At 47.0% G+C, this 25,792-nt stretch overlaps 1 protein-coding gene and 1 non-coding gene across 3 annotated transcripts in view; both read right to left on the bottom strand.

Moving 5' to 3' along the window:
- The window catches only part of TRA2B (transformer 2 beta homolog), a 127,863-nt gene that overhangs the window by 81,490 nt on the left and 20,581 nt on the right, over positions 1-25,792 (bottom strand). For both annotated transcript variants that reach the window (XM_063934125.1, XM_063934126.1), the window contains exons 2-4: positions 10,744-10,889; positions 10,501-10,663; positions 4,240-4,428 (exon numbers count right to left, since the gene is read on the bottom strand). In XM_063934125.1, the coding sequence (XP_063790195.1) occupies positions 4,240-4,428; positions 10,501-10,663; positions 10,744-10,889 (498 nt within the window). The remainder of the gene's footprint in view (positions 1-4,239; positions 4,429-10,500; positions 10,664-10,743; positions 10,890-25,792) is intronic.
- Positions 8,542-8,660, bottom strand: LOC134946371 (5S ribosomal RNA). Its single transcript, XR_010182163.1, has one exon. It is a non-coding gene; the product is annotated as a 5S ribosomal RNA (ribosomal RNA).

Below are 25,792 nucleotides of genomic sequence, written 5' to 3'. Positions count from 1 at the left end.
TAATGGGGGGGGGGGGGGGGGGGGGGGAAGAGGAAGGGGTCGGGGAAGATTTTCAACAACTGAAGAGCTCTGGTCGGCACCCACAGAACGCTTGAGGATATCCAATTAGCTGCAGTTGCGAAAAAATAAGATTTTACTTACCGGTAAAATCTTTTTTTCGTAGTCCGTAGTGGATGCTGGAGACTCCGTAAGGACCATGGGGAATAGATGGGCTCCGCAGGAGACAGGGCACTTTAAGAAAAAATTTGGATACTTGTGTGCTCTGGCTCCTCCCTCTATGTCCCTCCTCCAGACCTCAGTTAGAGAAACTGTGCCCGGAAGAGCTGACAGTACAAGGAAAGGATTTTGGAATCCAGGGCAAGACTCATACCAGTCACACCGTATAACTCGTGATAAACTTACCCAGTTAACAGTATGAACAACAGAGCATCAGATAACCCTGATGCAACCATAACATAACCCTTATTTAAGCAATAACTATACACAAGTATTGCAGAAGAAGTCCGCACTTGGGACGGGCGCCCAGCATTTCGGCTCTGTCAATTTTCTTCCAAAAAGAACTGGCTTCATTGCCTGAAGTTCAGACATTTGTTAAAGGAGTGCTGCATATTCAGCCTCCTTTCGTGCCTCCAGTGGCACCTTGGGATCTCAACGTAGTGTTGGATTTCCTAAAGTCGCATTGGTTTGAGCCACTTAAAACTGTGGAGATAAAATATCTCACGTGGAAAGTGGTCATGCTATTGGCTTTGGCCAGGCGTGTGTCAGAATTGGCGGCTTTGTCATGTAAAAGCCCTTATCTGATTTTTCATATGGATAGGGCGGAATTGAGGACTCGTTCCCAATTCCTTCCTAAGGTGGTATCAGCTTTTCATTTGAACCAACCTATTGTGGTGCCTGCGGCTACTAAGGACTTGGAGGATTCCAAGTTGCTGGACGTAGTCAGGGCCCTGAAAATCTATGTTTCCAGGACGGCTGGAGTCAGGAAAACTGACTCGCTATTTATCCTGTATGCACCCAACAAGTTGGGTGCTCCTGCTTCAAAGCAGACTATTGCTCGCTGGATCTGTAGTACGATTCAACTTGCACATTCTGCGGCTGGACTGCCGCATCCTAAATCTGTAAAAGCCCATTCCACGAGGAAGGTGGGCTCTTCTTGGGCGGCTGCCCGAGGGGTCTCGGCTTTACAACTTTGCCGAGCTGCTACTTGGTCGGGTTCAAACACATTTGCAAAATTCTACAAGTTTGATACCCTGGCTGAGGAGGACCTTGAGTTTGCTCATTCGGTGCTGCAGAGTCATCCGCACTCTCCCGCCCGTTTGGGAGCTTTGGTATAATCCCCATGGTCCTTACGGAGTCCCCAGCATCCACTAGGACGTCAGAGAAAATAAGAATTTACTCACCGGTAATTCTATTTCTCGTAGTCCGTAGTGGATGCTGGGCGCCCATCCCAAGTGCGGATTGTCTGCAATACTTGTATATAGTTATTGCCTAACTAAAGGGTTATTGTTTGGAGCCATCTGTTTGAGAGGCTCAGTTGTTATTCATACTGTTAACTGGGTATAGTATCACGAGTTGTACGGTGTGGCTGGTCTGAGTCTTACCCGGGATTCCAAATCCTTTCCTTATTGTGTCAGCTCTTCCGGCCACAGTTTCCTAACTGAGGTCTGGAGGAGGGGCATAGAGGGAGGAGCCAGTGCACACCAGGTAGTCCTAAATCTTTCTTAGATGTGCCCAGTCTCCTGCGGGGCCGCTATTCCCCATGGTCCTTACGGAGTCCGAGAAATAGAATTATCGGTGAGTAAATTCTTATTTTTTGTGATCGAAAGGATTGCATTTGGTAATACGGTGCTTTCTTAGGCTGTAAGGGAACATATGGCAAAAAATTTGACTTTCCAGCAGTAGCTGTGGAGACCAGGTCCGAGAGACCTTCCCCAAACAACTCCTCACCCTTGTAAAGGTAAAACCTCCATGTGCCTTTGAGTCGGCCTCGCCTGTCCATTGCAGAGTCCACAGGACCCTTCTGGCAGAAATCGACATTGCATTTATTCTAGAGCCCAGAAGGCTAATGTCTCTTTGAGCATCTCTCATATATAGGACAGCGTCTTTTATATGCCAAGGGTCATTAATATAGTATCCTTCTCCAAGGTATCAAGTTCCTCAGATAAGGTATCCATCCATGCTGCTACAGCACTACACACCCATGCCGACGCAATTGCCGGCCTTAGTAAGGTACCGGAATGTATATAAATGGACTTCAGGGTACCCTCTTGCTTTCTATCCGCAGCATCTTTTAGGGTGGCCGTATCCTGTGACGGCAGGGCTACCCTTTTGGATAAGCATGTGAGAGCTTTGTCCACCCTAGGGGAGGATTCCCAGCGTAACCAGTCTGTTGGCGGGAAAGGATACGCCATAAGCATTTGTTTGGAAATCTGCAGTTTTTTTATCTGGAGATTCCCAAGCCTTTTCACATAACTCATTTAGTTCATGTGAGGGGGAGGAAGGTCGCCACCTGCCTTTTTTCCCCATACATTTGAACCCTCTTGTCAGGGACTGGGGTTTCCTCTGATGTGCAACACATCCTTTATTGCTATAATCATAACGGATGGCTTTGGCCAATTTAGGCTGTAACTTTGCATCATCACTGGAGTCAGAATCCGTGTCGATATCTGTGTCAATAATTTGGGATAGTGGGCGCTTCCGAGATCCTGACGGCCTCTGCGACATAGGATCAGGCATGGGCTGAGACCCCGACTGTCCTAAGGTTTCAGCTTTATCCAACCTTTTATGTAAGGAATTAACATTATCATTTAAAACCTTCCACATATCCATCCAATCAGGTGTCGGCGCCGTCGGCGGCGCCCCCACATTTATTTGCTCCCCACTCTGCTTCCACATAGGCTTCCTCGTCAAACATGTCGACACAAGCGTACAGACACCACACACAGGGGATGCGCTTTTTGAAGACCGTTCCCCCACAAGGCCTTTTGGAGAGAGAGAGAGAGAGTATGCCAGCACACACCCCAGCGCTATATGTCCCAGGAATCACACAGTAACTTAGTGTTAACCCAGTAGCTGCTGTATATAATGTTTTTGTGCCTAATTTATGTGCCCCCCTTCTCTTCTTACCCTCTTCTACCGTGTTTCTGCAGGGGAGAGCCTGGGGAGCTTCCTCTCAGCGGAGCTGTGGAGAGAAAATGGCGCTGGTGAGTGCCGAGGAAGAAGCCCCGCCCCCTCAGCGGCGGGCTTCTGTCCCGCGTTTGTGTAAAATTAAGGCAGGGGCTCATGCATATATACAGTGCCCAACTGTATATATGCCCAACTTTTGCCAAGAGGTCTCTAATTGCTGCCCAAGCCCCCCCCCCCCCCCCCCTTCTTCTGCCGCCGATTTCGAAGTCTTCTTGCTTCATTCACCGGCTTCTGTCTTCCGGCTCTGCGAGGGGGACGGCGGCGCGGCTCCGGGATCGGACGACAAAGGGTGAGATCCTGTGTACGATCCCTCTGGAGCTAATGGTGTCCAGTAGCCTAAGAAGCAGGACCTAGCTTCAGAGAGTAGGGCTGCTTCTCTCCCCTCAGTCCCACACTGCAGAGAGTCTGTTGCCAGCAGATCTCTCTGAAAATAAAAAACCTAACAAAATACTTTCTTATAGCAAGCTCAGGAGAGCTCACTAAGTAGCACCCAGCTCGTCCGGGCACAGATTCAAACTGAGGTCTGGAGGAGGGGCATAGAGGGAGGAGCCAGAGCACACCAGTATCCAAATTCTTTCTTATAGTGACCCGTCTCCTGCGGAGCCCGTCTATTCCCCATGGTCCTTACGGAGTCCCCAGCATCCACTAGGACGTTACAGAATTTTTTTTAAAGGATTCATTATTTAATCACCAATTTAATTTTATCATCGGTATGCAATTACAGCGTGAGGATAAACAAACATTTTTCTTACGAAAATACTTCTGGTCCACAAAAAAAAGAAAGGGGGAAAAAAAAAAAAAGGCACTTATTGGGGATTGGTCTTCACCTGCCTGAGGCTGGTGAAACCAATCCCTGATAACTGTCAGCTATAGGGGCACTAGGATACCCCCTTCATGTCTGAAAGCCTTAAACCATGGTTGATCAAGGTTTCTAATACATAGCAATGTTTCTCAGCATTACTATAATAAGCAAGATTACAAGTTTTTCTTCATTAAACAAAAAAACAACACCACACACAACTTTTATCAAGTCCTTCCCACAATATTTCTCACCTCCTTTGCATCATCAACATTCTCAAAGTACACAAATGAGAATCCTCTTGAACGACGAGACTGTTGGTCATACACAATGGACACGTCTGCTAAAGGACCATACTTTGAAAATACTTCTCTTAAATCGCGTTCTGTGGTATAAAGACTCAGCCCAAACACACCTAAGCAGCAGTTGGGATCAGGATTTGCCTAAAGTGAGGGAGGAAAAAAAAAAAAAGTACAAAGTTCAAAACTACCTCAGAGTGTGTTTGGTCTAAAATCAGGATTTTGGTACTTACCGATAAATCCCTTTCTCCGATTCCACAGGGGCCACTGGAGTGTAGTTACAATGGGGAGATAGTAGGTGGTATTGGTAGCTGGCACTTTAAAAATTCTCACACTGTGGCTAGCTCCTCCCCTACTATCTCCCCTCCAAGCCAGTCTACGTTAAACTGTGCCCGAGGAGAGCTGTAATAAACAAACCGTAAGGTAGAGGAGGTTAACGACGCCCTGTAAACCAGGCGAACACAAACTAAACCTGGAACAGAACCTGACAAAAAACCAGGCTAGCCTGAACCCAACAAGCAGTCATATGGTGATCTGCAATCGTTAATCAAACAAAAATCAGGAGAAACAGCGCTGGGCGGGCGTCCAGTGGCCCCTGTGGAATCGGAGAAAGGGATTTATCGGTAAGTACCAAAATCCTGATTTCTCCTTCATCCACTAGGGGCCACTGGAGTGTAGTTACAATGGGGACGTCCCAGAGCTCCCAAAAAACGGGTGGGAAAGCGCTGAGAGTCCTGTAAAAACTGCTCGGCCAAACAGTGATGCAGAGGCCGTAAAAGTGTCAAACTTGTAGAATTTGACAAAACGAATGTCGGTTTGACCAAGTAGCCGCCCGACAAAATATTCATGGAGACCCCGCGGGCGGCTGCCCACGAAGGTCTTACAATGCGCGTAAAGCGCGCTGAATTGGAAAACGGAGGTTCCCTAGTAACCGCCAAGAAGACTGTCTGATGATCAGATGTATCCAACTGTCCAGCATATGCTGGGGCCCCGGCTATTTAGTACGGGAGCATCGTCCAGAGCAAAGAAGAAAAAACACTTCATCGAATAGCCTGAGACCTCTGTAGAGAGAGTTGACGAGCCCTGACAACATTCAGAGAGGATTGAAAACCACTAGTGTCAGATTTATATGAAAAATGGACCTCCCCTCTGGAAGAAACGACCGCTGAGGCCGAAGCCGAGCCCGGGGAGTTGCCAATAGAGTACTCCCTGAACAAGAGGCCGAACTTACGGCCGCTAGGCTAATCTCATTTGGAAGAAAAGCGAAAAAGGCAGAGACCTAAAATTCCGGTCAGTGTGGTTTGAAGCGCAGCGGAGCAAAAAACCTCCCAGAGAAACCAAAGATGAATGGTAACTGGAAGAAGGGGGAAAAACCCCCTTTTATCTTCATTATGTTCCATAAAGTTTTCCCAAAGTGGCAAAAGCGAGAAGAGGTAATAGACTTCTGAAATCGGAGCCCAGTAGGCCTAACCGAACTAGGGAACTCCTCCCTTCTGAGGTCTCGTGAACAGTCACACGGGTAACCGAAACCAGTGTAAAATTGAACAAGGAGAAAAAAAAAAAAAAAGGAGCCTGTTGAAGTAGACAGTCCAGTCGAGGTAGGAGCCAAGGCTCCTCTACTGACAACAGGCGTATCTGTATCTTCAAGTCATGCGTGGCCCAACCAGCGCCACCGAGAGGACTAGCACGCATAATCCCCTCCTGTGTTACTGAACATGAAGTAGAAATAGAAAAGGAGGCAGGATAGAATAACCAGAAAACTCCCCGGAGCCCTGAGGGCCTCCACGGCTACTGCCGTCCGAGAGTAATAAAGGGTTAAAGAGTCAGTCAGAACGCCCTGAGGTCGATCCGAAATCTCCGCCCACAGCGGACCAGCTGACAAAACTCCGGGGCATGTTCCCTCACCCAGGAGTCTGACCTGGTGGCTTGATCTGGAAACAAGATTGTTGTCCCCCGTTCCGAGAGGAATGGAGGCGACCACTCATTACGTCGCAACTTGACTGAAGAAATAGAGTCTCTGGTGCCGAGGAATGAAAAAACCTCTGACGGACCGTGTTGAGAAACGTCTATGCGGAGCATAAATTGGATCTGTGTCGAATCAGAAGCTCGTGGATCCTCCGGATATTCAGAAGCCACCTAATGTACAGAGTGGGATAGTAGCAGTAAATTGTCCCATTAGGGAACCAACGTCACCCACTGCCCTTGAAAAAGAGTTATTCTGTTATCTTCCTAAACTCTGTGGGAGCGGAAGAGAGAAGAGTAAAGGACTTACAGTGAAAATGAGAATCCTGTTAAGGGGGAATCTGAGAAAAGCCTGTCCAACGGAAATCAGTAAACAGGCATCTCTGAAGACAAGGGACACGTAAAACTCCCTTTCTTGTTTAAACTAGCAATCACAGACTAAAAGGATTGTAAGGCCAGAATAGGCCTGTCCGAGCCACTTGGCTTCGGAACGTGAAAAGAAAACAAAGGCCTGAGAACTGTCCTAATTCAAATGATGTGTAAAACAGGGATCAACACCCTTTGCGGTTAGAAACCTATGGAGCGCAGCCTGCAGTATGACTCTCTTGTCATCGTAAATCAGCCGACCCATGCCGAGGGACTCCTGAGACGGTTGTAACCGCCCAAGCCTTCTCCCATCGACCTGCGCCTACCCTGGGACCCTGCAGGTGTAATGGGTGTATAGGATGACATAAAATCAGACTGGACTGAGGATGTTGAACCTCTGCTTCAGCCTTTTTACCCTGAGAACCCCTGGCAACGAAGATATCACCCGTGTGGAGTCAAAAACCTGAAAGGGCACGAAAAAATCTAAAGGGAAGACCAGTAAAGGTCTGTCTTGGAGCTGGGGCAGTAGTAGGAGAAATCAAAGTGGACCTACCTCCATTGGTTCAAGAAATCCTGCAGAAAGTTCCTTCCCCAGAACCATCTGCCCCGTAGGATTTCATGTTTACTTGTCACTGTCGCAGCCCCAGAGGTCGTCGGGTTAAGACAGCCCAAGCGAAGATGCAGGGTCCGAGTCTGTAGACATGGAGACCTCCAAGGAACATAAAGCAGAATCGTGATTCTGACCTGTATCAAAGTATCAATTGATCCTGATGCGAAGCATCCTGTAACCTAGAGGACAATTGTTCCCCAACCTACCTGCTCCGGATACGGTAGAACTATGCTGCCGCATATGTCGATGGATCCCTGAGCAAGGTTGCCTCAGGAAAACGGCGGCTTGATGGACCGGCGATACACCGAGGTGTATACCCTAGAGAGGTTCTGATACCATCTCCTGCCATCTGCGGGGAAAAGATAGGAAAACAAACCTTGTTTGATACCTGATATTGTGTATTCGGGTGTCTGTCGGCCGCCTACCGGAGCCTGCCCAGCTCATCCGAAACTGAACCAGTCGCTGTCATTTTCGTCAATGGCGTGGAACCCTGATGGACTTGACGTGTCCTCCTCCTTTACCTGCAGTATCAGATGAACTGCTGTATTATGTACCTGTATATTCTGAGACACTGGTTCAGATCCACAGAAAACAGACATCAGTAATGCATGGAATGTTAGCAAAGTTTCTTTTTGGAAAGGTGTGTTTGGTCCCGCTGTGATTTGATCCTGTGACCTTGGAAACCAAAGTCCAAGGGCTTACCTGATGAGCTATTGTCTGGTTAATAGTGACATTACCTGCATCATTGATCAAACAGGGGTGTGCAGGTGCGTGGAGGGCGAAGCAGATGGCTCCGCCGCATACTTCACACCTAAGAGGGAATTCTTCGACTATCCCAGGAGAGACAAACGAAAGGAGAAAAGGTGGGTTAAATAAACAGAGCCCTACGTAAGGTCTGCACTATAATGTGTAGTGACCGATACGATTAAAATAAACTTTCTGGAGCAGCGGAGACCTGAACCAGCAACGCTGCGCTGTGGGACAGGAGTCTTAGCCCTAGGCTATAGGAGTTCTCCTTAAAGTTTTGTTTGGATTCAAACCCCTGTTCAGATACCCGCTACTAGCGTACTGAGCCGCAGCGCTATTTGTCTGATGCCTTACACGCATTCCACAATTACAAATAGCATTAGTAACTAGTGACAACAAGGAATAATAAAGGGAAGGCAACACCCCGCCCTGTATTTAGTGTACCGCTAATTAAGGTGCACCAGATGTTTCTCTGAGGTTCCGCTGGCTTTTCAAAATGGTGACCAGCCTGTGAGAAAGATGGGGGAAAATGTTATGTGCAAGATGTTGTTATTAGAAAACATTGCGGAAGTAGCCTACAGCACCTGGTATTCCCAGGCGGTCTCCCATCCAAGTACTAACCGGGCCTGACCCTGCTTAGTTTCCGAGATCAGACGAGATCGGGCGTGTTCAGGGTGGTGTGGCCGTAGGCTTTTATCCCCTATATCTGGTATTTTATGGATTTATCTATATACATACCTACACGCACTTAAATATATATATATCTATATATATATACATGCACAAACATAACTATATATGTATATATACACACACACACCGTAGGTAAATAAATACTGCACAGTAGATCCTTTTAATTATTATTGAGCTGAGTCCCAGCTACTGTAATAGAGCAGGTTCCCTGATTTGCAAGTAGGAAAATGCTGGGTAGAGGAGTCTACTGCAGGAGGAATGTATCTATATTTCAGCAGCCTGAAGTATCGAAAAGTTACAAATCCCAGAGCTGTTGCCTAGCGACGGGGAGACCTGGGAGCCCGCAGAGTAAAGCGGGTTAACTGTTAATATACCTGGGACTTTATTTGTATTTGTCTCTGAGTATGCAAGATTAGCCCACTGGGCTATAGGAGACACTGCAAATATGAAGCCAGGTCTGTGCAGGGAGGAAATGGCCGCCAGAGTGAAACTCCTCTGGGCTATGCGATAAAATCTATATAGTGGATAACTGGATTAGTGCTGAGCCACTCTGACTATATCACAGTCTCCTCAGCACCATGTGCATTAAACTCACATAAATGCCTATTACACTATAACAGTGGCCGGGGAGCGGAGAATGCTGAGCCCGCTGTACAGAGCAGGAGTTAGCTCCGCCCCCCGGCTATGGCGCCTTATTGCAAAACTAAGCGGGAAGCGAGCTGTACCCTCCGCTGGGCCTGCGAGTCACCGCCGGGGAGCGCTGAGCCCGCTATACAGCGCTAGTAGAGCCCTGTATCTGCTAGCCGCCGCCGGGGAGTGTTGCGCTGAACAGAGCGCGAGTCGCCGCCTGGGAGCAGGGAGCGCTGAGCTCGCTCTACAGAGCGGGACTTAGCTCCGCCCCCTCCGTACAAGGCGCCAAATTTAAACATTGCTTTGCGCTCGAGCGGGATCCCTGTGCCGGCTCTGTGAGTCGCGCTGAGTGGGGATCTGTGCGGGGGGTGCGGGGAGCTGGGGGAGCAGAGGGTTATCAGAATGACACACACACGTTTTTCAGTCAGGGTTGTATAAACACATACTCAGCCTCCCCCAATCATCCTGTCTGTTTCTCCCTGAGGAGGACAGGTAAGGATACAATAAAGTACATTACAGCCCCAGAGAGCCCTTCTGGAGTGGGTTGTACAACAATAAACAGTGCATTGCTCTAAAAACATACATAGCCACCACAAATAAAGTATACTTCACTCACCACTGTGTTCTTGGTGGATCGGCCCCGACACACGCCGCACGCAGCGGCGTCCAGCCGGAATCTTCTGTGGTGGGGTGGTCCCGACACAAGCCGCACGCAGCGGTGTCCGACCATTTTTGATACTCACCGCTGCCATGCTGCCGGAATCTTCTGCTGGATGGAGTGGCCGCGACACGCGCCGCACGCAGCGGTGTCCGCCAACTCAGGAGAGCTCAGTGTCTCCCTCAGCCGGGGCCCATCCCTAGCCGCACGCAGCTGCGATGGGACCCCGCCGGCAGCTCCCACGGTGCAGACTGGCAGTGGCAGAGCTGCCAGTCTGTGAGTGTGTGTAAGAAAAATAAAATAATAAAGAAAAAAGAAGAAAATTCTTCAGCTAAACCCAAGTGAACCAGCTACCTCGGGCACTTAACTAAGACTGGCTTGGAGGGGAGATAGTAGGGGAGGAGCTAGCCACAGTGTGAGAATTTTTAAAGTGCCAGCTACCAATACCACCTACTATCTCCCCATTGTAACTACACTCCAGTGGCCCCTAGTGGATGAAGGAGAAATATATTTTCATAGATTAATAAAATACAAGAACGTTTGTACTCACCCTATTGCCTACATGGCGCCTGCGATTTGACATGGGAGAGTGACTATGGCTGTGACGCCTTCGATAATCTCTGCTGTGTGAACGGCTTCTAGATCTTCTATGAGATCTTGAACGAGTACGAGACCTTGTATAGTGCCGACGAGAACTTCTTCTTGATCTAGATCTAAAAAAGGTAAATAAAATAGAACATCCCCCAAACACAGTAGGTGACCTCAAAAACATACGTGCATAAGAAAAACCAACCTTGATTCAGATCTTGACCTAGACTTGGATCTTGAACGCCTGGATCCCTCTTTCGATCGGGATCGTGCCGGAGAGCGATTGGGAGAATGGCTTGCAGACTTGCCAGAGCGTCGAGCACTTCCACTCCTTGAAGCAGATCGAGATTCCTGAGTACAAACATAATTTTACTATAAAACTCAAACCATGCAACAAGAAAAACCAAAATAAACTATTACAATAAGCACAATCCCCTTTGAAGATGAAAGGTTGATTTTACTCTTTTAAAAAAAAGGTATCTGGATAAAATGGTTTAAATTTAAACTATTTATTTTTACCTAGTTTTCCCCTGTATGCACTCTTAAACAGATAATGCATGCACTTATTTTGAAAAATATTCAGGGACACAAACAGACTAGTAATTACTTAGCGTAGAGCTTTATGATTCCAGATTACTTCTTATCTTAACTTCATTTTTATTTCATTTCTTTCTTCATTCTTCATTTTCAAATTCTGACTTCTTTTCATCTTCCCCACTTCATACACATTTCTCATTATTCTACAAGTAGGACTTCAGTTCTGCTAATTAGCATGCATACTTTTTTTTTTTTTTTTTCAAATTTCAAATTTCAGCTTCACTTATTTCTTAGCTTCAAATAATTCTCATTTAATATACGAGTCATATGACGACTTCTGTATTTTCCTTCTTCAATATTAACCTTAACAGAAAAAGAACAGGATGGAGTTTAAAATCTTCAGGATCAAAACTCTGCGACAAAGCCAACATATAAAAAAAAAAAAAAAACACATTCTGAATGCCATGACTACAGTTTCCCAAATGAGGTTGTTTAGGTTGGTATCCGACAACATAACATCACAAAGTACAGAGCCACCAAATTTTTTTTTTTTTTTTTTTTTTAATTAAAAGAATGCTACTGCAGACACTTTCAAATGTGGACCACAGAAAGATATAAATTACACAAGAAAGACCCCTGCCCCAAATAGAATGGGTTAACGCTAATGGCACCAATTACTGAAGGAAGTCACCAAAACAGTCTTAGTGTTGGCAAGAACACAACATGCCGACTCAAAACTACAATTCCACAAATTACTGCACAATACAAAAACGCTATAAACTCTAACGTAAACAAACACCTTAATAACCCTACAGCAGAGGTTCCCAAACTGTGTGCCGTGGCTCCCTGGGGTGCCTCGGGACACTTGCAGGGTTGCCCTGGGATGGTGGTCCAGGACCAATTCAAATTATTCATGGTCAATATAATAGGCAAAACCAGTGCTGGTGGCTGCCAGTCATAAAATATGCAGCCAAACAGAAGCAAATCTTGTCCCTCACCACATAACTGACCCTAAGGATGACATATAAACGCAATCTACTTAATGTAATATTTCTTTCTGAATAAGAAATTTTTTGGCCATGGGGTGCCGTGAAAACAATTCTGATATTCTAGGGCACCATGATTCAAGAAAGTTTGGAAACCACTGCCCTACAGGCATAGAGGTAACCCCCCACCACCAAAAAAAAAGCCTCAAAAAAAGGAATCCATTTAAACGCATACTCCTAGCTACACAGTAATAATGGTTGAGAACACCAGATTTACTTTCAACCTTGCGCCAAATCAGAGTATGTCCTAAAGGGGAATCTTTTCAAATACACACTGTCGACCCAACAAATGGAAAAGCACAGCCAATTATTACTCATACTCTACCATAGTCAACATTTAGGTATTAAGCATAACATTGACAGTCAATTTAAGTTCTTGCAGGATGACATTCTCCACTTTTACTGTTTCAACTATGATAGGTAAGCAGCTGGAAAAATCACTTTCACATCACTAACAGAGGTGTGCCTGAGGTGTCAACATCAGTGATGGGGGCTTCGCTCAAGCGCTCCCTTGTGAATAGATGTCGTGCGCACTGCAACTATTCATGCGCTGGCACGGCAGGCTGTTTTCGCAGGGCACATTTTGCCCTTGGGGAAAAAATAAAATAAAAAAAATACACTGGCAGAGCTGCAAAAAAAAAAAAAAAAAAAAAAAAAAAAAAAAAAAACTTAGCGTGAACACCATTTTAGCTTTGACAGAAAGGAGATTTATGGTAGACTTACCATGGTTAAATATTTCTGCAAGGTACACTGGATTCCACAGGGAATACATCAGGGGGTGTAGAGTTGGATCTTGATCCCAGGCACCAACAGGCTAAAGCTTTGACTGTTCCCAGGATGCACTGCACTGCCTCCTCTATAACCCCGCCTCCAGGCACTGGAGCTCAGTTTTGTTAACCAGTCCAATGCAGTAGCAGGTAAAAGACTGTAGATGTTAGTCACATAGAACCATATTCTCACGACATGGGAAGGGACTAGCAAGCAGCTAGTGCCATACAAACCCAAAGAAGCTAAGTGCGTCTGGGTGTGCGCCCTGAGGTATCCAGTGTACCTCGCAGAAGATTTAACCATGGTAAGTCTACCATAAAATCTCCTTTTCTGCAGCGGGGTACACTGGGATTCCACAGTGAATACATCGGGGATGTCCTAAAGCAGTTCAAGGGAGGGGACGCATCGTAGCGGGCACAAAAACCCGGCATCCAAAGGAAGCATCCTGGGATGCGGAAGTATCAAAGGCATAGACCCTGATGAACGTGTTCACCGAAGACCACGTAGCTGCCTTGCACAATTGTTCAGCGGACGCGCCTCGGCGGGCTGCCCAAGAAGGTCCAACAGACAGTAGAATGGGCTTTAATAGCAGAAGGAGCTGGAAGACCAGACTGTGCAATCACCATTCTAATCCATCTGGCCAAGGTTTGCTTATTCGCAGGCCAGCCACGTTTGAGAAAACCAAAAAGTACAAAAAGGGTATCTGACCCCCGAGGGAGACAGTCCTCTACATAAATACGGAGAGCCCGTACCACATCCAAAGACCGCTCTTTGGAGGGACAAACCAGAAGAGGTAAAAGCCGGTACCACAATCTCTTGGTTAAGATGAAAAGAGGATACCACCTTAGGTAGATAACCAGGGCGAGTTCGAAGAACTGCCCTGTCACGGTGAAAAATCAGAAAGGGTGGACAACAGGACAAAGCACCCAAGTCAGACATCCTCCTAGCAGAGGCAATAGCCAGTAAAAACAAGACCTTAAGTATAAGACATTTAAGATCCACAGACTCAAGAGGTTCAAATGGAGACTCTTGTAGGGCATTTAAAACAACCAACAGATCCCATGGAGCTACATAGGGAGGCTGAATCCATAAAACAGCCTACACGAAAATATGAACGTCAGGAAGAGACTCAATTTACCTCTGGAACCACACCAACAAGGCAGACATATGAACTTTGAGGGAGGCCAGATGAAGGACAAAATCTAGGCCTTGTTGCAGAATAGCCAAAAGCCTGGAAGTTTCTGAACGAATGGGCATCATAGGTCTTAGCAGCACACCATGTGAAGTAAGCATTCCAGAACACGTAATAAATTCGTGCAGAAGCCGGTTTGCGGGCCTTCAACATAGCTTGAATAACAGCCTCAGAAATCTTTAGCCCTCAGGAATGAAGCTTCAATAGACACCGTCAAAGCCAGTCTGCTCAGGTTCGGAGAGACACAAGGGCCCTGAACGAGGTGGTCTGGGCATTCAGTAAGCAGAAGAACCCAGTAACCCTGTAGGTCTGAGAACCAATGCAGTCTGGGCCACGCTGGAGCGTCTAGATGTAGCATTCCTCTTTTGCTGAACTTCGGTGTCTCTTCTGCCCAGGGTACTACGGGAGGGAATACGTATAGCAGCCGGAAGTTCCATGGAATTGCCAGTGCATCCAAGAACGCTGCTTGAGGATCACTTGTCCTTGATCAGAAGACCTGAACTTTGTGATTGAGTCGAGATGCCATCAGGTCTACATCTGCTACGCCCCACTTGTCCACTAGGAGTTGAAAGACCTCCGGATGAAGACTCCACTCTCCGCCGTTAACGTCCTGACGACTGAGGAAGTCCGTTTTCCAGTTGAGTACTCCGGGAACGAACACTGCCGATATTGCTGGCAGACGGCGTTCCGACCAACGTAGGATTTTTGATACTTCCAGCATTGCCATGCAGCTTCGAGTGCCGCCTTGATGATTTATGTACGCCCCCGTGGTGGCGTTGTCCGACTGTACTTGAACAGGCCTGTTCTGCACTAGAGGCAGGGCCGGCGTCAACGCACTGAACACTGCCTGCAATTCCAGAATGTTTATCGAAAGCAGACACAAGGCCTAGTGCATCACCGAGTGTATGGACACTTTTGGGCGAGAGAGGAAATATCTGATCCTATACTGAAGTTTCTGGACTTTCTCTGGAGACAAAAATAAAATGGTTAGCTGTGTGTGTGTCCAGTAGTGCCCCGAGGTGCACCATGCTCCGAGAAGGGACCAGCGAGGACTTTTTCCAGTTGATGAGCCACCCGGTGGGCTTGTAGAAATTGGACCATAAGTTCCAGATGACTGCAGAGAACCTCTTGGGAGTTCGCCAGGATCAGCAAGTCGTCCAGATACAGCAGGATCCCGATTCCCTGACGGCGGAGAAGGGCTGTCATTACGGCCATGACCTAGGTGAATATCCAAGGGGCTGTGGTCAATCCAAAAGGCAAGGCGGAATTGATAATGTAGGTTGCTAATCACAAACCACAGATATTGCTGATGCGACATGGCAATAGGTATGTGCAGGTAAGCATCCTGTATGTCCAGGGATACCATACAGTCCTCGGGTTCCATGGCCAGCACAATGGAGCGCAGAGCTTCCATACGGAATTTGGATACTCACAAATTTGTTCAATGATGTGAGGTGGAGTATAGGCCGGAAGTACCCATTTGGCTTCGGAACTAGAAACATGGTTGAATAGTATCCCATGCCTCTCTGAGACAGAGGTATCAGCACTAGCACTCCTGTGTCCAGGAGGGATTGTACAACCAAGTGTAGAGCTTGCGCTTTTAATGGATCCGAAGGGATAAGTCGTGCAGAACTGGCGAGGGGGACGTCTCTTGAAAGATTGCGTACCCGTGAGAGACAACCACTTAAGATGCCTGGGTGTGAAGTTGTTAACCAGACCTAGGCAAACTGCAGAAGTCATGCAGCAGGCTTTTCTGGTTTGGAAGCAGGCCGACTAGCAGCCCAGGATTGTTTAGATTTGGACTTAGTGATTTTGGAAGCACAAGCCTGTCTCCGATACGCTTGACCTTTTTCTTTTCCTGGAGGTCGAAAGGAACCAAAAGTGGTACTCAGCCTTTGGAGCAGAAGGATTAGTACTTAGGAGAAATCATTGTTCAGATCCTCCCCAAATAGGATGTCTCCCTTAAAAGGGGGCAACTCCAGGGTCTTTTTGGAGTCCAGGTCCACTTTCCAGGTCCTTAACCACAGAATTCGGCGAGCCAGGATAGACGTAGTAGACGCCTTGGCCGCCATTACACCTGCATCAGAGGACGCCTCCTGAATATAGTGGGAAGCTGTGGTAATATAAGACAGATATTGTCTAGCAGTGTCAGAAAAATCCTGAGGTAGCACATCCTCAATTGCCTGAACTCATGCTTCAAATCCTTTAGCAGACCAGGAGGTTGCCATAGTGGGTCTATGGACCGCACCAGTAACAGAGTAAATAGACTTCAGGCAACCCTCTACACGCTTATCCGTCGGTTCCTTCACGGAGGTGATAGGCAGAGTAGATGACACCACAAGACGTGCGACATGAGAGTCCACCGGCGGTGGTTTCCCACTTGTTACTAAACTCCGCAGGGACAGAACCGCAAGCTAGCATGTTTTTAGACAGGGAAAACTTTCCTGGAGACTACCATGATTCCGGACGTATGTCAATTAAATGGTCAGAATGTGGTAAGACTACTTTAGCAACCTTCTGACTGTTGAATTTATCAGGTTTCTAAGATGTAGTAGTAGGCTCGATGTCATCTATATGTAGAATTAGCGTCCACTAGGTCTGGATCATCAACCTGGGTTGTAGATTCCTCATCAGAAGCAACTGTATCAGTGTCCGACGGATCAGTATATTCCCCAACAGAAGAATTATCCGAAATATTAGTGGATTGTGAGGAAAAAATGGCCTGCTTAGATGACCCCTTGGCCCTAGAGGGGCGTGGGAGAGACTTGTGTCTAACCAAAGATTGATTCAATTGTTGTAACTGGGTGGAAGGAACTCTTGTTCTTTTTATTAGTTTGAGAATCCTTGGGCTGAGTGGAAGTTGGAGGGAACACATACACTGACTGGAACAGCCACGGAGTTACCAGTGCTTCCACCGCCACTGCCTGTGGGTCTCTCGACCTGGAATAGTACCTGCAAAGCTTCTTGTTGAGGCGAGAGGCCATCACGTCTACCTGAGGTACGCCCCAATGGCTTGTCACCTCTGCGAATACCTCCGGGTGTAGGCCCCATTCTCCTGGATGGAGATCATGTCTGCTGAGGAAGTCCGCTTCCCAGCTGTCCACTCCCGGAGTGAAGATTGCTGATCGCGCCACTGCATGCTTTTCTGCCCAGAGGAGGATTCTTGTTAACTCTGACATTGCAGCTCTGCTCTTCGTTTCACCCTGTCGGTTTATGTAGGACACTGCCGTTACATTGTGCGACTGAACGGCTCGATCTTGCAGAAGACGTGCCACTTGTAGAAAGCCGTTGTATATGGCCCGTAGTTACAGAATGTTTAAACGGAAGTATGGATACAAGACCTGAACACCTTCCTCTGAAGTTTTCCCCTTGGGTGACCGCACCCCAACCTCCGAGACTTGCATCCGTGGTTAGAAGTATCCAATTCTGAATCCCAAACCTACGGCCCTCGAGTAGGTGAGAAGTTTGCAGCCACCAGAGGAGCAAAATTCTGGCATTCGGCGACAGGCGTATACCCTAGTGCATGTGGAGATGTGATCCCAACCATTTGCTTAGGAGGTCCAGTTGGAAGGACCTCGCATGGAATCTTCCGTACTGTAGAGACTCGTAGGAAGCTACCATCTTCCTCAGAAGGCGAATGCACTGATGAACCAATACCCGGGCTGGCCTGAGTACATCCCAGACCATTGTTTGCATCACCAATGCTGAGCGAGGAGGCTGCTGCAGAACTGAACGACCAAACTTCAGGTCCTCAGCGGCCAAAGTATCAAACTTGTAGAACTTCGCAAACGTGTTTGACCCAGACCAAGTAGACGCTCAGCAAAAGCAGAGACTCCCCGGGCAGCCGCCCAAGAAGAACACACCTTACGAGTAGAGTGAGCCTTAATAGACGTAGGACACGGCAATCCTGCCGTAGAATACGCATGCTGGATAGTGAACCTGATCCAGCAAGAGATAGTCTGCTTAGAAGCAGGACACCGAAGTTTCTTGGGATCATACAGGACAAAGTCTGATTTTCTGCGACGAGCAGTCCTCTTCACATAGATTGTCAGAGCCCTTACAACATCCAAGGACTTTGATGAAAATGAGGAGTCCGTAGCAACTGGCACCACTATAGGTTGGTTGATATGACATGCCGGCACAACCTTCGGAAGGAACTGCTGACGTGTTCGGAGCTCAACTCTGTCTTCATGGAAGATCAAGCAGGGGCTCTTACAAGAAAAAGCCCCCAACTCCGGCACACGTCTAGCAGAAGCTAAGGCCAACAAAGTGAGCCTTCCACGTGAGAACTTAACCTCCTGTAGAGGTTCAAACCAAGCCAATTGGAGGAACTGTAACACCTCATTAAGATACCAGGGCGCCGTAGGCAGCACAAAGGGAGGCTGGATGTGCAGAACCCCTTTCAAGAAAGTCTAAACTTCAGGGAGAGAAGCCAATTGTTTCTGGAAGAAAATGGATAGGGCCGAAATCTGGACCTTTACGGATAATGTTTAGACTGGAATACCCACGGAGTCACTACGGCGTCCACCGCCATGGCTTGCGGGTCCCTGAACCTGGAACAATACCGCCGAAGCTTCTTGTTGAAACAAGAGGCCATCATGTCTGTTTGAGGTACACCCAAAACACCTTCAGATGGAGTCCCCACTCTCCCGGATGGAGATCGTGTCTGCTGAGGAAGTCCGCTTCCCAGTTGTCTACTCCCGGAAAGAAGATTGCAGAAAGCGCCAACGCCTGTTTTTCTGCCCAGAGGATGATTTTTGTTACCTCTGACATTGCAGCTCTGCTCTTCATTCCACCCTGTCGGTTTATGTAAGCCAGTCATTATACTGTCCGACTGCACTTCAATGGCTCGATCTCGCAGAAGATCGGCCGCTAGGAGAAGACAGTCGTAGACTGCTCTTAGTTCCAGAATGTTTATTGGAAGGCTGTATTCCAGGTTTGACCACCGTCCTTGGAAGGTTTCCTCCCGAGTGACTGCGCCCCAGCCCCGGAGACTCACATCCGTGGTTCGAAGGATCCAGTCCTGAATCCCAAACCTCCAGAAGGGAGGTAGTTGCGGCCACCACAGGAATGAAATCCTTGCTTTCGGTGACAGACGTATTCTCTGGTGTATGTGTAGAGGACATCCTGACCACTTGTCCAGGAGATCCAGTTGGAAGGGCCGAGCATGAAACCTTCCGTACAGTAGAGCCTAGTAAGAGGCCACCATCTTCCACAGAAGGCGAATGCATTGATGAACCGAAACCTGGGCTGGCTTCAGGACATCCTGGACCATTGTTTGTAGCACCAATGCTTTCTCCTCCGGGAGAAATACTCTGCATTTCCGTGTTGAGGATCATTCCCAGAAAAGACAACTTCCTGGTCGGCTCTAAATGTGATTTTGGAAGGTTCAGGATCCAACCATGTTCCCTGAGTAGATGAGTCGTGAGAACAATGGGGTCGATTCAATTCGGCAATTTATGAATAGCGCCGGGAATTAGCTCCCGACGCTATTCAATTCAGCTGCTAGTTACCAGCAATTGTCATGAATTCTTCTCTCATCCCCAGGGGATGAGAGAAGAAACCAGACAAAAGTGCTGCCTTGCGGCCAGCGCGAGGCTGATTCTGTCGGGTATCAGCCTCACGCCGGGGAGTCAAGTCTGAGAATGCCCGTTCTCCCGACAATTCAACCTGTTCAGTCGGCGAGTACAGGCCATCGCCGACTTAACTGGAGCTGAATTGAATAGCGCCGGGAGCTAAATCCCGGCGCTATTCATAAGTTGCCGAATTGAATCGACCCCAATGGACTGCAAAAACCTCTGCCTGGACGGTGCCTTTATCAGCAGATCGTCCAGATATGGGATTATGTTCATCCCCTTTCTGCGGAGAACTATCATCTCTGCCATCACCTTGGTGAACACCCTCGGTGCTGTGGAGAGGCCAAATGGCAGGGCCTGAAATTGATAATGACTGTCCAACAGGGCAAATCTGAGATAAGCCTGGTACGGCAGCCAAAACGGAATGTGGAGGTACGCATCCTTGATATCCAGGGATTCCACAAATTCTCCCTCCTCCAGACCTGAAATCACTGCTCTGAGAGACTCCATTTTGAATTTGAACACCCTCAGGTAATGGTTCAACGATTTCAAGTTCAAAATTGGTCTGACCGAACCATCCGGTTTCGGTACCATGAAAAAGGTTTGAATAATAACCCTTGTTTTGCATAGGAGGTGGAACTGGGACAATGACCTGTGACTTTTCCAATTTTAGAATGGCTTCCTGTAGGATAGCCCTGCCTGTCAGCAAAGCTGGCAAGCCTGATAAGGCGGGACTTCTTGAAACTCCCGACTGTACTCCTGGGATACAATATCCTGTACCCAGGGATCCAGGTTGGACAGACAGACAGACGTGTCTGAAACGTCCGAGTCTCGCACCCACCAGCCCGTTCTCCAGGCTTTGAGGTCCACCATCATGGTGAGGATTTTGAGGAACCAGGTCTCTGGTCCTGGGAGCCTGCGTGTGCAGGTTATTGGATTTTGCCAGACCACCTCTAAAGAAAGTGGTGGGAGGCCTGGACTTTTTTGCCTTAGCGGTCCGAAAGGACTGCGGCACAGCTGAAGAAAATGGTTTCTTCGTAGAAGGTGTAGCAGAGGGAAGGAAAGGTGACTTACCCACGGTTGCCGTGGAAATCCACGCATCCAACGCTTCCCCAAATAGAGCCTGACCTGTGTAGTGTATGTTCTCCACGCTTATCCTGGATTCCGCGTCTGCAGACCATTGGCGTAGCCAGAGCCCCCTGCGGACCGAGACAGACATGGAAGATATCCGTGCAGTCAGCGTACCCAGGTCCTTCATGGATTCCACCATGAACCCTCCAGAATAATGTATGATACGTAAAAATAATTCAATGTCACTTCTATCCATTTTATCAAAATACTCTAGTAATGTGCCTGACCACTTTACTATGGCTTTAGAAATCCATGCACAGGCAATAGTGGGCTTAACGCCACTCATGAAGCAGGGTAAATGGATTTGAGCAGTGTCAATCTTATGATCAGCAGGTTCTTTTAACGTGGTAGATTCCGGGACAGGTTAAACCACCTTTTCAGACAGTCTGGAGACAGATGCGTCAACAATGGGTGGGTTTTCACATGTTTTCCCTATCTTCCCCAGGGAAGGGAAAAAGCAACCAGAACCCTTTTTGGGATCTGGAATTTCTCTGGGGTTTGCGAGGATTTTTCAAATGCAGCATTTAATTCTTTAGACGCAGGGTAGGTTAGCGAGGCTTTCTTATTGTCAGCGAAGTAAGCCTCCTCAACCAGCTCAGGTGTTGTGTCATTAATGATTAACATCTCTAAAGGCCTCAATCATAAGCTGCACCCCCTTAGCAAGGGATGCCGCCCCCCTCTGCACATTCCCATCACTGTCTGCAGTATCAGAATCGGTATCCGTGTCATCTTGCATAATTTGCATAATGTGGGCAAGTGCACGTATCTGTGGGAAAATGCTAGGGGATTTTGCAGGAATAGGAACAGAGCCTGACCAAACTGTCAGACTTCTTCAACACCTGAGTTTCAGTCTCAGGAGGAGTTGCGGGAGGGGTCACTGGTAGAAGAGGACGATGATCAGGTAGCCAGTTGGGTCACAGTTAGAAGGAAGAAAAAAAGAGGGGGAGGCTGGACATCTCCGAACTATCAAACCCGAACAAATTTGCCCGATTGGACGAGGAATCGGAGGATGATGGTGAAGAAATGACGGTGCCGGAGGAGACTGTTCCCTCTGGCGCGGTTGGGATAAAAGATAGAGAGGTACCTAGTCAGATGGTGGTGGTAGGGGATTCTATCAGGAAGGCAGATAGGGCAATCTGCTACCGGGACCGTGATAGCCGTACAGTCTGTTGTCACCCGGGTGCTCGGGTACGGCACATCGCGGACCGGGTAGATAGATTTTTGGGAGGGACTGGGAAAGACCCAGCGGTCTTGGTGCACGTTGGCACCAATGACAAAGTTAGCGGAAGGTGGGATGTCCTTACGAAAGACTATAGGGACTTAGGAAAGAAACTGAAGGCAAGGACATCTAAGGTAATATTCTCGGAATTACCCATGCCACGCTCTAGTCCAGGGAGGCAGAGGGAGATTAGGGAGGTAAATGTGTGGCTTAGGGATTGGTGCAGTAAAGAGGGGTTTGTGTTCCTGGAACACTGGGCGGACTTCTCAGTCAGGCGCCATCTCTTTTGTCGTGACTGATTGCACCTGACTCAGGAGGGGGCAGCGGTGCTGGGGGGGGGGGGGGGGGGGAGGGAGGATGGTTAGAAGGTTGGAGGAGATTTTAAACTAGGAGCCTGGGGGGAGGGTTTAGCTAGAAACTACAGGTCATGCAGTGAGAATAGTGGGGATGGCGGTAGTAAACGAAATGGGGGAGGGTAAGAGCAGGCAGTAAGGTTACTAACATGGGTACTAAAAGATTTTACCAATGATGATTACAGGTCATCATTGCTACATAAGGTGAAAGATGCCCCTAACGCAAGGGAAAATACTTATCTTAGTTGTATGTATGTAAACGCCAGAAGCATTACTGGTAAAAAGGGTGAACTAGAAATACTTGCAGCAAGCAAACAGTATGATATTATAGGCATTACTGAAACTTGGTGGGATGAATCTCATGATTGGACAGTCAATCTAGAGGGCTATACACTGTTTAGGAGAGACAGACTAAATAAAAAGGGTGGAGGGGTGTGTCTTTACGTAAAGCAGTTTTTAAAAACCTGATATACGGGAAAATATTCAGGAGGGGACTGTAGACACTGTCGAGACATTATGGGTAGAAATTGCATGCGGGGAAAAAGGAATAAAAAAGTTAGTATTGGGTGAATGCTATAGGCCGCCTGGTATCAACGCATCTGATGAGGAATTGTTACTAAAGCAAATTGAAAGAGCAGCAGGAGTAGGAGACATACTAGTGATGGGGGATTTTAACTATCCAGAGATAAACTGGAAAAACGATTCATGTGATACTGCTAGGGGCAATATGTTTTTAAACACTTAATGATAACTACTTAGTCCAACTAACTGAGGAACCAACTAGGTACAATGCAATCTTAGACCTGGTATTAACAAACAATGGGGATTTGGTATCGGGTATTATAGTAGGGGAACCCATAGGAAACAGCGACCACAATATGGTCACATTCAATATCAGTTTCCATAAACAGCCCTATACTGGCTCAACTAGAACTCCAAACTTTAGCAAAACAAATTTTGAAAAGATGAGGGTATTTTTCAGGGATATTGAATGGGAAGGTTTGTTTTTTGGAAAAAAAATACTACGGAGAAATGGGAGGTACTAAAATTCCTGCTAGCTAAAAATACTCAAATTTATTCCTATGAGTAGCAAAAAAAGGAATAAAAATCAAACCGATGTGGCTTAACAAAAAGATTAAGGAATTTATGGGCAAGAAAAGGCGAGCATTTAAAAAATACAAATCTGACGGGGAAGCAGAGTCATTTCAGCACTATAAGGAATGTAACAAAATTTGCAAAAAGGAAATAAGAGCGGCTAAAGTAGAAACTGAAAAACTAGTAGCAAAGCGAATCCCAAAAAATTATTTAAATACATTAATAGCAAGAGATTAAAGAAGGAGAGTATAGGCCATTTAAAAGACAAGTTGGGAGTCTTAAGCAAAAATTATAATGACATAGCGGACACATTAAATGAGTTCATTTCAACAGTATTCACTAGAGAGGACCCATTTCAGGGACTGACACAATCTCAAAAATGAGAATATCCCACTGATAGGTACTTATTTAAGCGAGAAAGAAGTCTGTGACCGATTAAAACATTTAAAGATTAATAAATCACCAGGGCCCGATGGTATTCACCCAAGGGTTCTAATGGAGCTTCACTCTGAACTGGCAAATCCGCTATCTTTGATCTTTAAGGATTCAGTTATATCAGGTATGGTTCCCAAAGACTGGCGTATAGCGGAAGTAGTGCCTATATTCAAAAAGGGAAGTAAAGCTGAAACAGGTAATTATAGACCAGTTAGTCTTACATCTATAGTGGGGAAAGTATTGGAAGGTATTCTAAGAGATAGTATTCAGAAGTTCCTTGAAGTCAATAAGGTCATTAAAAGGAATCAACATGGGTTTATGAAGGACAGATCCTGTCAAACCAACTTACTTGGCTTTTATGAAACAGTAAGCGCAAACCTAGATCAGGGTTAAGACGTGGATGTAATCTTTTTAGACTTTGCCAAAGCGTTCGATACTGTACCACACATGAGACTTTCTACAAGCTACAAGAATCAGGGCTAGGAAGCACAATATGCACTTGGGTCAAAAACTGGTTAGATAATAGGGAGCATCGCGTTGTGGTTAATGGATCTTTTTCAACTTGGACTGAAGTGCTAAGTGGTGTGCCGCAAGGCTCAGTATTAGGACCGCTATTGTTCAATAATAAGAATTTACTCACCGGTAATTCTATTTCTCGTAGTCCTTAGTGGATGCTGGATACTCCGTAAGGACCATGGGGAATAGCGGGCTCCGCAGGAGACTGGGCACTCTAAAGAAAGATTAGGTACTATCTGGTGTGCACTGGCTCCTCCCTCTATGCCCCTCCTCCAGACCTCAGTTAGGGAAACTGTGCCCGGAAGAGCTGACATTACTAGGAAAGGATTTGGAATCCAGGGTAAGACTCATACCAGCCACACCGTACAACTTGTGATAACTAAACCCAGTTAACAGTATGAAACAATAATGAGCCTCATTAACCGATGGCTCATAACAAAACCCTTTAGTTATGCAATAACTATATACATGTATTGCAGAGAGTCCGCACTTGGGACGGGCTCCCAGCATCCACTACGGTCTACGAGAAATAGAATTACCAGTGAGTAAATTCTTATTTTCTCCGACGTCCTAGTGGATGCTGGGTACTCCGTAAGGACCATGGGGATTATACCAAAGCTCCCAAACGGGCGGGAGAGTGCGGATGACTCTGCAGCACCGAATGAGCAAACTCAAGGTCCTCCTCAGCCAGGGTATCAAACTTGTAGAATTTTGCAAATGTGTTTGAACCCGACCAAGTAGCAGCTCTGCAAAGTTGTAAAGCCGAGACCCCTCGGGCAGCCGCCCAAGATGAGCCCACCTTCCTCGTGGAATGGGCTTTTACAGATTTAGGCTGTGGCAGGCCTGCCACAGAATGTACAAGTTGAATTTTGTTACAAATCCAACGAGCAATCGACTGCTTAGAAGCAGGTGCACCCAACTTGTTGGGTGCATACAGTATAAACAGCGAGTCAGATTTTCCGACTCCAGCCGTCCTTTAAATGTATATTTTTAAGGCTCTGACAACGTCCAACAACTTGGAGTCCTTCAAGTCGTCTGTAGCCGCAGGCACTACAATAGGCTGGTTCAGGTGAAACGCTGATACCACCTTAGGGAGAAAATGCGGACGCGTCCGCAGCTCTGCCCTATGTCGAATGGAAAATTAAATAAGGGCTTTTATAAAACAAAGCCGCCAGTTCAGATACTCTCCCGGCCGAAGCCAGGGCCAGTAACATAGTCACTTTCCATGTGAGATATTTCAAATCCACATTCTTTAGTGGTTCAAACCAATTGGATTTGAGGAAAACTAAAACTACATTTAGATCCCACGGTGCCACCTTAGGCACCACAGGAGGCTGTATATGCAGTACTCCTTTGATAAAAATCTGGACCTCAGGGACTGAGGCC

Source organism: Pseudophryne corroboree, chromosome 7 (genome assembly GCF_028390025.1).
Source record: "Pseudophryne corroboree isolate aPseCor3 chromosome 7, aPseCor3.hap2, whole genome shotgun sequence".
Lineage (NCBI taxonomy): Eukaryota > Metazoa > Chordata > Amphibia > Anura > Myobatrachidae > Pseudophryne > Pseudophryne corroboree.
This window is presented reverse-complemented; position numbering and strand designations above follow the sequence as displayed.